Source organism: Drosophila eugracilis, unplaced genomic scaffold (genome assembly GCF_018153835.1).
Source record: "Drosophila eugracilis isolate 14026-0451.02 unplaced genomic scaffold, ASM1815383v1 contig_423, whole genome shotgun sequence".
NCBI classification, from domain to species: Eukaryota; Metazoa; Arthropoda; class Insecta; order Diptera; family Drosophilidae; genus Drosophila; species Drosophila eugracilis.
The window spans coordinates 883,207-897,549 of NW_024573287.1; the positions used below are offsets into that span (position 1 = coordinate 883,207).

Here is a 14,343-nt window from a genome sequence, read left to right on the forward strand (position 1 = left end):
TTGCAACACAAATTAAGCGAGCAAATCGTTTGAAAATATTTGCTTTTATTTGAACTGTTTCAAATCGAAGTTCATTAAATAGTAAACTCTTTAATTGCCTCCTCGCATTTGATCAATCAACTTGTTTAAAAAACGAAAAACCAGATGAAACGTGGCCAGTGGGTTTTGCAATTTTTTTCGTTTAGTATACGATTTTTCATTCCTCGTCTGTTGCATACTTTTTGGCACCTGTGAGTGCGTCGTTTCCATTCTACAGGCCATCTTTTGGCATTTATATTTGCCTAGAACCCGCTTTTTCTTTCGGCTCTTCGGTTATATACATTTTTTGATATGCCGTCAGTTTTTATGCCATTTCGCTTTTGCCAGGATGGGCCGTACTGGGCGGAAATGGAAAGGTATGGAATGGGCTGGTCGGGATGTTTTATGGCCGCAACCACAGCAGTCGACTGTCGACTCCAACAGGAGGTCACACCGCTACACCGCTCACCGCCGCAGTGCCTCCTGCCAGTTTGCGCCCAGCTGCTGTCATGCCTCTCCTCTCCGCATGATTGCACAGGTGTGATGCGGGGCTGCAAGGATGCCTGACATGTCCTGGCATTTTGCGTTTGGTTTTTCAAGAAACGTTTAGGTTGTCAGCTAGTTTTTCTCTGGCGTTTTTATGGCGGCCCAGAACATTACGGCCTTTCTCCCAGACTTTTGGCTGGTGTTATTGTTATTGTTTCCCCAATCCAGACACTGGGTTACCTGGTGGCAGCTGGAGTATAGTAAATGCGTTGTCAATGTCACCGTGGCCCCTGCAAGTCATATTTCAAACTTGCGGCCTTTATGTGTGGTTTTGTAGGTGAGAGATCAAGTTGTAAGTTGGTTGGGCTTAGTCAGTGTTTAACTCCAAAGTAAATAAGGTCTGTTTTACGAGTCAAGAGGTATACATATGTCACACACAAACAAAAAGTTAAGAAGGTCTCCAAACTCTATACTTAAATTATTTTAAAATGGGTTTTAGTGGCACATTAAACGGTTTAAAGCAAATTAAATCAAAATAAAACAGAATTACTAAAGCTACCTAGAACTTACACTAAGTTGTTAATGCATTCATATTTCTTAATTAAAATAGAGCCCCAAAACCAATTCACGGTGAATTGCATTTTAACTTAAAAAATGGAATGGATAGGAAAATCGATTAAAAAATATCAGCAAATGTTTTGTTTTTAATCATGAATAAAATGCTATTTAAAAATTCAAAGTTTCGGATTTAATCGCCATCAAAAAATGCAATTCAGCAAAAGCATATATTTATAAATATATGAAAATAAAGCAGGAAAACTAACACAAACAGCACTTGAGTGTTGCCTCCAGTGGGTGGCCATGCAGTGGGTGCGGCCACTTGATCTTTTAGCTAACGAGCGCATTTCAACAGGAGCACCACTCACCCACCGCCCCGCAGCCATCATGTGTGCTGTCAGTTGTGGGTGGTGCGGGTGATCTAAATGGTATGGGTGGTGCTGGTTAGGGCATCGTATCTGCCAAGCACTTCAAACTAAACTCACCGCAAACAAAGTGGCCTCGTCTTCTCGACACAGCTCACCCATCTCCTTTGGCTCCTGCCCCTGCCATCGTTTCCGTCGTTGCCATCATCATCGTCATCAGCTTTAGCATCACCATCATCTGCTCTAGTTAATCACTCAAGCGTAAATCTATTCATCATTCATAAGTTATAAATTTGCCTCGGCCTCTCTGGCGTGGTCGCTTTTATTTTTCGGTGCAAAAGTGTCAGCTTTGGGGAATAGTTTTCGCTTTCATATTGCGGCGCACTTCATCGAAAAAGGATTTGATCTGAATATATACAAATTGATTTCGCTGTAAACTCGAGATACCACTTGACATTATTCGTGCACGTTTCTTGTAGGTACCACCGCATCACATAAAGACTTACCAGACAGAGAAGCGGGAGAACAGCACCCTAGAATCGGTTACGAGTGCCATACATTTCATGGTCACCAATCAACATTTTCTCAAGAGCCAGATGAGGGTAAGGATACGACGGTCCGCACCAGTTCCGATTTTAATAAAGCCCCGCAACATTTCCCATTTCCCGTTGTTAGCTCAAGTGCACGGCCAATATCTTTGACATCTTCAAGGAGGAAATGGAGAGTGTCATCGAGGAGGACCGGCCCAGGATAATGGCCTCAGGCAGATCGTATGACATCAACAATTATCCCCTCGAGGAGCATACGAATGGTGAAAGGGGCGGCTATGAGGATCATAACGAGTCCTATTTGACTTACTACTCAGGTAAGTACTTTGGGTTTCAAAATGAAGGAGATTAAAGAACATGCCTTTAAAGCATTATTAGTTTCATATACAATTCAAATTGAATAGGAACACTAGAAAATACTATTGATTTTCTAGTGCCAAACCAATCTGAAATCGGATTTTGTCATATTTTTAATCCTTATAATAGCTAGGTAGCTATTATTCTCAATAAGATAAAGAATGAAAAAGATCTGTATGCACATTCGATACGTTAAAGTGATCCCATCTCAGGCAAACGTAAAGCCTTTGGCAAACAACGAAGATGGACTGTATCCCATTTAGTTCAGCCCACTGCATCCTGTCGATGTCGGGCACACAATGTAAATTATGTAAATAAAATTGTGCAGCATAAACATTTCGCCAGACTGCTAACAACCAGGAGCAGCAAGGAGCAGGCTTATCGAATCAGATGGCGGGGAAATCAAATTGGTATAAACTAAGTTTAGACATGAAAGATTGTCGCGGAATTGCGACAGACTGTGCAGGATGGAGTCGTGATTCGGGGCCTCTGGCAAAAATGTGGGTCCTTTTCTATATTCTTTTTTTTTTTTGTTTGCTCCCTGTTCCCTTTGCGGTTCTCCCTTTTGCCACTTACTAGCGACAACATTTACTTAACACCAAGTAACGACAACACCAGGAATAACAAGTGTGTAAACGCATTGAGCTGAAAATTGTATTTAAAATTGAGTTCACTGGCTTACCGATGAAACGAGCTGGGGAATGGTGTGGGATCGCAGCGAACTATCAACGTATGCAACCATATTTCTGCCACAGTGCCCAAGGGAAACCCTGAAAACGGAAGTTTGCAAACCACCCTCGTTATTAAGTAGAAGGAATGGGGAGATTGCATGTTCCGATTCCTTGCTTGCATTCCACTATGAACTTTATGCAAATGCACTGTTGACACTCCCACTCACACAGTACGCTTGAAAATACATTTTTTTTGGTAGGAAACTGGATTTCTCTAATATTTTCCTTCGTTTCCCACCCAAAATTCTTTAACATCTAAGAAAATTTTTATGAAGTTAAAGTGAATAGGAAGTAAACCTAATTATAATCAATTACAATTTAGAGAGAGGGTTCAATAGTTTAGGGAGTTTCAAAAAGAAAGATAACTTTAATTCCATTTCTTTAGTTTTCACAAAGGTACCAATTGTGTTAGAGACGAAGTCCCCTTTAATGGCAATGTTTCATTTTTTTCTCGTACCATAAACCTCACCTGTCTATCTCTCCATTTGCAGCGGATAACACGGCATCGGGCGCTTCGACAGCTGCACATGAAATCTTCTGGCGATTCTGGCCATCGCAGCTAACAAAGCTTCCCATCAACAGGCAGTTGGCGGGGGCGTGGCACTGGATCTGTGGGGGCGGTGAGGCGACTTCTGCTCTTCTTCTGTTGCTGCTACTAGGGCCATTGGGCCATCAAATTATCAACTGTCAATACACAAAGCCGCCGAACGGGAAGGTGCAACAGCAAGAGCAGCAACAACATCCCACTACCAACATCGAAGTGACAGATTCAAAGGCGGCAACATCCGCATCCGCATTCGCATCTAGCGTCAAATGCTTTTATAATTGTCAAATGGCTATGGCGATGCCAACTCAGAATCGCGACGATGATGATGATGGTGATGCGAATATTGGCAGCACAAGTGCAACTGCAACACCAAAAGCAATGGCAACTGCTGATGTTGCAGATGTTGTCGCTGGAGGAGTTGCGAGTTGCAGCATTAAGCGGCTGTCAACGACACTTGTTGGAGGCGGACAGGAGGGTGCAAGAGGCGTGGCCAGTTGGCCGGATCAACGATTATTGATGACTCGGCGGCGGGAAAAGCGGCAAAAGAAATCGCAGGCGATGGATGCGATGATGCAGTCGCGTTGGAGCGCGTGCTGATGCCGAATTGATGATGAAATCCATTTCCGAAAGTAGCTTAAGGTGCTCGCCACCGTTAAATATATATACATATATATATACAAGAAGAAGTAAAAAACAGACCTTTCCCTCTTCCCCCATGAATTGTTGAAGGGCATAATTAATATACATTCGTACGCATATTGATTGCATGAGCCAGCTGCATAAATCGACCTGGCCGTAGCTCTTAAGTGTTATACGCATAAGGACAGGGAGAGTGCATAAAAGTGGTATATTTAATTGTGGAAAATTCAGCCAGAAAGTAGATAAGAAATCGATGAAACAAACAGGAAATGAATTAATGTTAAGTCGGGAAAAATATGACATATGGTGAAACCAATAATATAGCTGATACCCTGTACGTTGCATTCACAAAGGAATATTATGCAGAACTGTTACCTTTTTCCTTATAAGTACACCAATTTATATTATAAAAAAGTTTCCCTGTTTCCTTTCCTTTAAATTTATTTAAAATTCTCAAATGTACAGACAATAATACCTCTTCTCTGAAATTTAAATTCACGACTAAGTTTCTTTATCTTTAATTCTTCCTTTTTTTCTACCAAAATGTTACTGTTAATGATGAGAGATCAAAACAAACTAAATCGTAAAAGAAAACAGCTCAATCAGAAGCACATTAATATCAATACTCGCTGAAAGAGACACACAAAATGCACAGTTAATATTTGGATTTGCGTACAGGGTGAAAAATTACAAGTGTTTAGTCATGGAAAAGTAAAGAGTACTTTAAATATTTGTCATGTACTTTGAACTCTTTGTGTTGTATATCAAAGCTAATCACCAAAAAGCAAAAGAAAAGAGTTACAAAAATGTGCACAGTGTACAGCAAGCTGAACCTTAGACTGCACTTGAGCTTAGCTTTCGGGTACCGTAGTGCATTTTAAAGAGTGTTTTTGAAAGCTTAACCATTGTAAACAACTCAAGCTAAAAAACAGATATTATTAATGATTCGTCTTTGGCTTGAAGACACTGCATTATTTGAATGTGTAAATATAAAGTTTAAAACAAAAATCAAATGTAATTTTAAATAACATCCACTGTACAGAAAGGAACTTTTTACGGTTGTGGAAATGAAAAGCAAAATTAATTATTGTAGCAATCATTTATTTGTAGAGAGCAGCAAATACATAGGACAAGCAAAAAAGAAAAGGAACATTTATTTTCAACTCTTATTTCGGCAATATTAAAACTCAAAGAAAACAAACGATTATTTCAACATTTTTGGCCAACAAAAATCCAGCGGTAAATAGTTCCTTTACCTTGAAAATAAATCAATGTAATGAAATTGGTATCTAAAAACTAAATAAAAGAACACGTATGTAAAGTTAAAAAAATAATAATATAAAAATCAAAACAAATTGCTTTTTGGAAAGTAATGTTATAGAAGTTAAATGATTTATAATAAAAGAAATTTAATTATATTCAAAAAGTAAAATGTAAATAAAATTAAAGAACATAATTGGTGTAAATGTTGAAAACAAGTAATACAAATATATAAGCATAAAATAATAAAATAATAAAATGCATGCGCCTAGATTTCTATAATCAAATCGTGTTGTGAAAGTCGTCTTCCCTAAGTTATGCCCATTACACAATTGAGATACTAAAGGGGAGCTTTAATTTCAATTTTAATTTCAATATGGTTTCAATTATAGCCATTAAATGAACAGGAGATATATAAGAATGTAAAAAATTAGTTTTATGTATATAGAAAAGTGAAAATAACAAATTCGATGTTACTGAATAAATATTACAGATATTAACCAAGAGATATAAAAATAGCATAAGAGACAGTAAACGTTGCTAGCTGCTAGGGAGACAGATAAGTCTTAGATTTATAATGAGAATCAAAAACAGAAGCAAATGCATTTTGCATTAAATATAATATATTCATATCCCCATTAAATAATCGAAAATGTGTAAAGACAGAATAAATGTAATAATAAGCTCTAAAAAAAACAAAATAGTGATGTAAAAATAAACGCAGCGAGGAAATAAAGTAACCCCCTATTAAATAAAGATTAAGGACGTGTTTTAACGTTGTTAATTTTTTTTTTTGATTTAAAAGTTTTTAGACCATGGCTAAAATGGTAATGGAAAATGCTAGCTTATGTAGCATGTATACATTTCTAGCTCAGTGTAACAACATTTTCCTAAAGCGCCATCTGGGGAGCTTCAGATACTTACAAAGCTCCATTTCTCCGATTTGGCGCTGTCGTTGCAGAACTGTTGGAGAATCCCAAAAATCCAGCTGACTGAGAGCTTTACAAGATTATTGCTGCATTGAATAGAACAGAACTAAACTTCCCATATAAAAGACAGCTTTTAGATCTGAAGGTCAGTTGGGACTTGGACCCACAAGACGAGCTTAGTTTGATAGTCAGCGCGCTTCAATTACGACAACTGCACGGCGCGGACTTATAATTTATTAATTAATCAAATATATAGAAACCTTCATAAAAATATATTACAAAACTCAAGCGCAGTGCACGATCTCCTGACAACAATTCAATTTCGCTTTTCATTCAACTTCCATTGCATTTTCCCTTTGTGTTTCCCACACACACGTGGTGTTTTTCTGTTACTCGCACTTCGGTAGTGGTTATTTTTTTCGGGTTACATTGAAAAAAGTACATCGACTGCCAGCCGAATTCCCATTCGAACCTTAATTTAACCAATTGACGGAAAATTAATTGCGCACAAAATTAATTAACAAGCGAATATATAATTATTTTACGTGAAACGAGCGTGTTATTTGTCGAAATGATTTTACAATTGATTGTGTTTAAGTGAACTAACCTGAGATATCTATGTGTTTGTGCTACGATCCGAAACTCTAAAATTGCGGTAAGTGGCGTGTTTTTTGGCGGGAATAAAATCGGTTTCTTTTCGCCTCGTATTCCTCTCCCAATATTTCTGGCGCCAAAATGAATGAAAACGGTTAGCAACATTTTCAAACTTACATGGCAACATTCTAACCGCTGTTAGTCGATTGGAAGGAAAGCTGTTAGAATTCTGTAACTGCTCTCTATTGTTTTGATTTTCGCTCTCTGAGGTTTGGTATCATTCATTTCGGGAGCGGTTCATTGACCCAGCAACAACAATATTCGCCAGATCTTCTCCTGTCAGCGATATGCGGAATTCATCCGTTCTACAGTTAGAAATAATGCCAGTCGAACAGCAGGCAAAGTCGTGGGCAAAATCGAGAGCCACGTTCAGTTGCCTTCGAGCCTTACTTAGAAGTGGAAGCCCTGCCCAGGAATCAGAGACATTTTCCAAAACATATTCTGACGAAACCCCACAGACCCCTCTCGCAATCACACAGCTATATACTGATATATAGGTCTATATTGCGCAGATCACATCTTAAATGCCTTTCGTCGAGAGATTTCAACAAATACGTAATTTTGTTATGAACGTCTGCCTCGTCGAGGCTATCCAATTCGTCCAGGACCTTACGCATGCCCTCTGCCTGGATCTCCAGGGCCTTTTCAACCTCAAGTAGAGATTCCCGTGGGTTGTAAGTGGTAAGTCACGCCATTGGAATTTAAGCCGCGAAAAGTGAAAGTGGAAGTGAAATTACGGTTCTCGGGTGTACGGGAGAAAGGGGAAAGTGCAAACCTCATGGCAGCTGCACTCCATTTTGAGAGGTTATGTCAAAAGGAAATGCAAGAAAGTTTAGAAATTATAATAAGGCAAATTATCTATTATTTAAATACCGGCCTATTACTCATAATAAGTACTAACAAAATTGATTATGCACTTACTACATGGATATAGGGTTTTATAGTTAGAATGTAAATTAATTTGTTGTTAAATCTTATCCTTCGTGCTCTCTATTCTTTTGATATTTCGGCAAAAAGTTTGAGGCAATACTTTTCGTGAATATAAGTTAAGTGATTATACAAATATTAATTAAAATTTAATTATCATTTTAACATTAAACTAACGTTTAATTTAAATCAATGAAAACTTAATAATTCAATATTCGACGATATATTTTTGAATTCATCATTTTGAACTTTTCACATACTCATCGCCAGCTCATCTCATCAATCACCCAGATACACTACACTCCACAGCAAGCAAAGCTGACCAAATAAAGCGCTTCGACATCCAGAATTCCTAACTGAGACGGACGTTTTGCTTGGTTTTTAAAACTAAACGACTCTTCTTCGGTACCCGCACTTGTTGACCTCTGACATATCTCTCGCTTCATTAACCCACCCACTGATCCACTCATACCACCCCTACGATGATGTCCTGTGCCTCTTTCAATAAACTGATGTACCCGGCGCCCACAGATGTTTCCAAATTGCCGATGGTTGGCTTGGACGTGGAAGCTGGATCCATGGGTTCTCTGTCCAGCCTTCAGGTCCTGCCATCGACCAGATCTGTGGGCAGTGGAGCACCCAGCGAGACCCAGAGCGAGATCTCCTCGGTAGACAGCGATTGGAGTGACATTCGCGCCATCGCTTTGAAGTTGGGTGTTCAAAACCCAGACGATTTGCACACCGAACGTTTCAAGGTTGATCGACAGAAACTAGAGCAATTAATAAAAGGTCAGTTTATATATATACATGTATATATGATATTGGAATTATCAATATTTCTTAAAGCGGAGAGCTCCATCGAGGGAATGAATGGAGCCGAGTACTTCTTTCATGACGTAAGTAAACATAGTCATAGTGTGCCATGCCTAATAAATTGTAAACATAAAATAAAATACACGAAATAATATGTTTTCGTTTCATTAGTATCTTAAGTTATTTACTCTTTGAGCAAAATTTTTAAGTTAAATGATCCATGTCTTTTTTTGGCATTCCGACTGTTCCTCAAATTTCAGTACATAACACAACTAGTTTTAAGATACTGTTAGGACCGTCTAGAGATCTTCTGACTTGATATATAAGAATCTTCATATATCCAATATATATTGTTTTACTAGATCATGAACACGACGGATACGTATGTGAGCTGGCCTTGCAGACTCAAAATTGGTGCCAAGAGCAAGAAGGGTGAGATTCTTATTTTTTATCTTGCAATTTTTACTTAATACAGCCTCTTATCTAAAGATCCGCATGTGAGAATTGTGGGTAAGGTGGAGCAAGTGCAGCGGGCCAAGGAGCGCATTCTAAGTAGCCTAGACTCGAGGGTGGGTTGTATATTTTTACAGAGATCCAAATCAGTATCAATCAAATAATATTTATTCTGAGCAGGGAACCCGAGTGATCATGAAAATGGACGTTAGCTACACGGATCATTCGTACATCATCGGACGAGGTGGCAACAATATTAAACGCATTATGGACGACACCCACACTCATATCCACTTCCCTGACTCGAACCGCTCCAATCCCACGGAGAAGTCCAACCAGGTGTCGCTGTGCGGCAGTCTGGAGGGTGTTGAACGGGCTCGGTCCCTTGTGCGGCTCTCGACTCCGCTGCTCATCTCATTCGAGATGCCCGTGATGGGACCCACCAAGCCGCAGCCTGATCACGAGACGCCCTACATTAAAATGATCGAGACCAAGTTTAATGTGCAGGTGAGTGCCCCTTAAACCAAGATAATATATGAGAGAACATATTGATAAAAATTAAATCCCATTTCAGGTCATATTCTCGACTCGTCCCAAGCTGCACACCTCGCTGGTTTTGGTCAAAGGTTCTGAGAAGGAATCGGCTCAGGTTCGGGATGCCACTCAGCTGCTCATAAATTTTGCTTGTGAGAGCATTGCGGTAGGTTCTATAGAGGCAATCACTCTTTGCACTGATTACTTATTCCACCGCCGTTTCAGAGCCAAATCCTGGTGAATGTCCAGATGGAGATATCGCCGCAGCATCATGAGATCGTCAAGGGCAAGAACAACGTGAACCTGCTTAGCATAATGGAGCGCACCCAGACCAAGATCATATTTCCCGATCTGAGCGACATGAATGTGAAGCCGTTGAAGAAGTCCCAGGTCACGATCAGCGGCCGCATCGACGACGTCTACTTGGCGCGACAACAATTGCTTGGCAATTTGCCCGTAGCATTGATATTTGACTTTCCGGACAACCAGAATGATGCCTCCGAGATAATGAGCCTGAACACCAAGTACGGCGTCTACATTACTTTGCGCCAAAAGCAGCGGCAGAGCACTCTGGCCATTGTGGTCAAGGGAGTGGAGAAGTTTATAGGTGGGTCCTTCGATCAGAATACGTGTAATATTTTTTTAAATAATTTCAAAAATGTTTTATAACATCCATTACTAGACAAAATTTACGAGGCCCGCCATGAAATCCTGCGTCTAGCCACGCCGTTCGTGAAGCCCGAGATTCCCGAGTACTATTTCATGCCCAAGGACAAGGACCTCAACCTGGCGTATCGCACCCAGTTGACAGCTCTGCTGGCTGGTTATGTGGACAGCCCGAAGACTCCATCGCTGCTGCCGCCCGCTTTGACTGGCCAACTGACGCCTTATGCCAACAACAATCACCTGCTGTTGAACGCCAATGGTTTGGCCACGCCCACCGGGATATGTGCGCCCACCCAGAAGTACATGCAGCTACACAACAGCTTCCAGCAGCAGAGTCAGGGTCGTTCGATGGTGGGTGGCAGTCAGAACAACAATATCAACTATCTGCAGGTTCCTGGAGCGGTAGCTCCACTAAAACCGCCAACTGTTTCACCGCGAAACAGTTGCAGCCAGAATACCAGTGGTTACCAGAGCTTCAGCAGCAGCACCACCTCGCTGGAGCAATCATATCCTCCGTTTGCAAATCTACCTGGAACCGTGTCTTCGACATCATCCTCAACGGCTGGATGTCAAAATCGGGCACACTATTCGCCGGATTCTACGTATGGTAGTGAGGGAGGTGGTGGTGGTGTTGGCGGAGGAGGAGGTGGTGCGCGGCTGGGTCGACGCCTCAGCGATGGAGTACTTCTTGGATTGGGAAATTCCAGTGGTGGAGGTGGATCCTCGGGCGGAGGAGCCCATCTCCTGCCCGGCAGTGCCGAGAGCTATAGGAGTTTACACTACGACCTTGGAGGAAACAAGCACAACAGCCATCGTGCCTTTGACTTCGACATGAAACGTGCCCTGGGCTACAAAGCCATGGAGCGCACTCCGGTGGCGGGGGAGTTGCGCACACCCACGCCCGCCTGGATGGGAATGGGCTTGAGCAGCACATCGCCCGCTCCTGCCCCGCTGGAAAACGGGGACAATGGAGGCGGTGGTGGGTCGTCAAATGGATGGCGCTTACCACCAGGACTGGGATCCCCATACGGATTGAGTGCCACCACCGGACTACTGGATGCCACTCCAGTCAACCGACGGATGCAGCTCACCCAGCACAAGGACATCCAGACCCTACTTACCAGTTTGGGTCTGGAGCATTACATCAGTGAGTAATTCCCACCGATTGTCTGTTTTTACTAACTGTGTACATAAGATGACCTGATGATGATAAAGCAAACTTTTGTGACTTGACTAGAATGGAGAGTTTTTCTTTTACATACTTGAAAAAATATTTGTCTTTTTATTAGGCATGAATCGTGTAAAACTGAAGCTTTCGTATTTCTCCTTGCAGAAATTTTCGTGCTTAACGAAATCGACCTGGAGGTGTTCACCACGCTGACTGAGGACAACTTGATGGAGCTGGGTATTGCGGCGTTTGGAGCTCGCAAGAAGCTGCTGGCGGCCATTCACACGCTGCTGGCCAACGAGGCGGCCTGCAGCACAATGCCCAGCAGCAGCTCCTCGCAGAACTCCTCGTCGCCGCGATTTTCGGGAAGTGCGGCCCCGGGCGCTGAGCGCCGTCCCTCCAACCAGTGGTGATTCGTTCCAGATTGTTCGCCCCATCACCTGGGTTGTTTTTTCTTATCTTTTTTTTTTGCATGCCCATTTATTTTGCTAGTCGTAAGATCAGGAAAATCGGAACGAAAAAAGAACTGTAGAAAAACCACGAAGAAAATAGCAAGGCATCTGGGCGATTGACTTTCCCGAAAACACAGCCGTGACCTTGACTTATACTCGCATTTGTACTCAAATTCCAAGTAGCAGAGCTGCAAGCGGGAAAGTGCCCAGGTTGCCTAATTTGCCAATAGATCGTAGTAGCCTTTGTTTTAAGCGATTAATTTATTTCGAAATTATTTATGTAGAAAGCAGAGAAACCGTCTTAAACAAAAATATTGTGAATTATTTATGAAATCTAACTAAACGAAATCACTTATTGTAAGAAATGAATTTTTGTAAACTAACTGAAATAGGAAAACCTAAAAAGAAAACCAACACATGTATTAAGTGATAAGCAAAAAAAGTCACACATAAACATTTGATATGAATAAATTGATGTCTATGGAAAACAACCTGAAGTCGAGGCTTTTCTAACTATATTTTTATCGGCTTAAAAATGTATCTTCTGGACTGAACTACTTTGTAATCTTCGAATTTTAATTGGTGAAATATATATTTTGTGTTTGCAACTTTTGGCATACTTGCACAAATTGTTTTAAGATTGAGATTTATAAAATCAATTTATAGATATATATTTATAGATACACCACCATACTAAGCTCTGTCTCAGCAGACAGCTACGAATAGAGGCTAATGACTTTACTGTCTCCAGTTGTCTGCATAATTTGTATTGCATTATTCTCAACCTCAAAGTCGTGCCAAGAAACTACTTCCAGGACAACAAAATCGAATGTGTGCCCTCACACAGAGAAGATGGGCGAAAAAGGGGCGTGGCTGTGCTAATGAACTGGAAATGTTTTGCTCCGGTTGCCGGTTGTTGCTACCGTTGTTGCGGTCATCAGCATAATTGCGAATTTTTATGATTATGACATTTTGGGCGCAAAGTGCTTCTGCCAATGGCAACTAATTTCTGCATCCATCTCGGTCTCAGACTGGCGGTCATTTACATGGCTACAGCTATGTTCCACTTAAGTGCTTTGAGTAGGCTTTTGTCTGACTTTTTTGGCAAGCAATTTGATTTACAATTATGAATTGGGTTTTGGAGTCACTGACCAGCCGGGGAGTCGCCATTTCGACCATTCGTCAACGTTGATTTCATTTTTTGTAAGTAAATTGTTATATAGTTATCTGTTGTACTGAGTTCAATGTCCATATATATAAATTAAGCACAGAGGACCTATAATGCTCAAAGTATTCTGCACTTACCATGTTTTCATAATATTGCCATTTGATATTTTCTTTAAATATTGATTAAAAAAATATATAAAAATCCAAGAAAAGCACAAATTCTGAAATTTTAGTTACTTTAAAATGAGTATGTTTAATACACTTCTAATTTTTCATTTACAAATAACATCTATTTTTCCGTCCACTGAACGTTGTTTTTAAGGGGAATCGTGGTGAGTATATGCAAGCAGTGTGCTAAGCAGTGAAACAGGGTAACACCTAACAGTGGGAGCAGTGTTTCGCAAGCAGTGCAAAGGGGAAATAAGCAGTGAATTAGATACAAGAACTTCTAGCTTATGAAGCCTACCACGATGTTACTCTCTCTCCCCTCGCTTTTCCATTCGTGATTTTTCCGCCGAAGGACATCGGATTTTCCGAACTGCCTTCGTGTCCCATTCGCCAATTGGGAAATCTGTGCACAGGACTCGCAGTGACGCGAATCCGGTGCCTCCTGCTGCAGTTTACATTGCGTTGTCCTTGCGTGAGGACGTGCGTAGATCATTTAGCTCTCGAAGTATCACGAACATCGGGACCTTAAACAGTGGAAATAAACAAGAGAAAATAGAACCAAAAAAAATAGCTGAACTGAACTGAAACCGCAGAATTGAACTCTTTGCTCTGGTGTGCGTGTGTGTGTACGATGCAGTTTTTGTGTTTCTGACATAGCATTTACCAAAACAGAAAGCGAAAAATAGGAAAAAGGATCCACCGAAGGATCTGCCATAGTCCCAAACAGTGTGAGTGCTTGCGTGTGGGTAAGGCTGTTGCTTCTGCCCACCGAACGTGTATGCGAGTGTGTGTTTGTGCAGTCACGTGTTCTAAGGTGATTTTAACGAGTTCCGTGATACGCGAAATGAGATAAGGAACGAGAAAGAAGCAAAATCGAGAGGAGCAAGCGGCTTAGGTGGACAG

At 41.0% G+C, this 14,343-nt stretch overlaps 3 protein-coding genes across 3 annotated transcripts in view; all 3 read left to right on the forward strand.

The window, feature by feature from the left end:
- LOC108105187 overlaps positions 1–6,268 on the forward strand; it is a 40,020-nt gene extending 33,752 nt beyond the window's left edge. Inside the window, exons 6-8 of the mRNA XM_017211637.2 lie at positions 1,907–2,029; positions 2,103–2,292; positions 3,555–6,268. Coding sequence (XP_017067126.2) covers positions 1,907–2,029; positions 2,103–2,292; positions 3,555–4,207 — 966 coding nt within the window. The 3' untranslated portion in view covers positions 4,208–6,268. The remainder of the gene's footprint in view (positions 1–1,906; positions 2,030–2,102; positions 2,293–3,554) is intronic.
- A 738-nt stretch (positions 6,269–7,006) lies between these two features.
- On the forward strand, positions 7,007–8,371 carry LOC108105186. The gene is made up of 3 exons (XM_017211636.2): positions 7,007–7,093; positions 7,605–7,773; positions 8,290–8,371. Exon 2 carries the CDS (start codon positions 7,617–7,619, stop codon positions 7,749–7,751), a length of 135 nt encoding a protein of 44 aa, XP_017067125.1. The 5' UTR covers positions 7,007–7,093; positions 7,605–7,616; the 3' UTR covers positions 7,752–7,773; positions 8,290–8,371.
- Positions 8,372–8,501: 130 nt separating this feature from the next.
- LOC108105185 (protein bicaudal C) lies at positions 8,502–12,602 on the forward strand. The gene is made up of 9 exons (XM_017211635.2): positions 8,502–8,808; positions 8,866–8,915; positions 9,195–9,264; positions 9,322–9,401; positions 9,466–9,792; positions 9,860–9,985; positions 10,045–10,426; positions 10,502–11,632; positions 11,819–12,602. Exons 1-9 carry the CDS (start codon positions 8,502–8,504, stop codon positions 12,064–12,066), a joined length of 2,721 nt encoding a protein of 906 aa, XP_017067124.1. The 3' UTR covers positions 12,067–12,602.
- Positions 12,603–14,343: the final 1,741 nt, after the last annotated feature.

Excerpts from the sequence above, each read along its gene's own strand:
- LOC108105186 (XM_017211636.2), top strand. The coding sequence starts at position 7,617 with ATGCCTTTCGTCGAGAGATTTCAACAAATACGTAATTTTGTTATGAAC.
- LOC108105185 (XM_017211635.2), top strand. The coding sequence starts at position 8,502 with ATGATGTCCTGTGCCTCTTTCAATAAACTGATGTACCCGGCGCCCACA. Across the intron at positions 9,265-9,321 it reads TGGTGCCAAGAGCAAGAAGG|ATCCGCATGTGAGAATTGTG; the intron begins GTGAGATTCTTA and ends TCTTATCTAAAG. Across the intron at positions 9,986-10,044 it reads TTGCTTGTGAGAGCATTGCG|AGCCAAATCCTGGTGAATGT; the intron begins GTAGGTTCTATA and ends CCGCCGTTTCAG.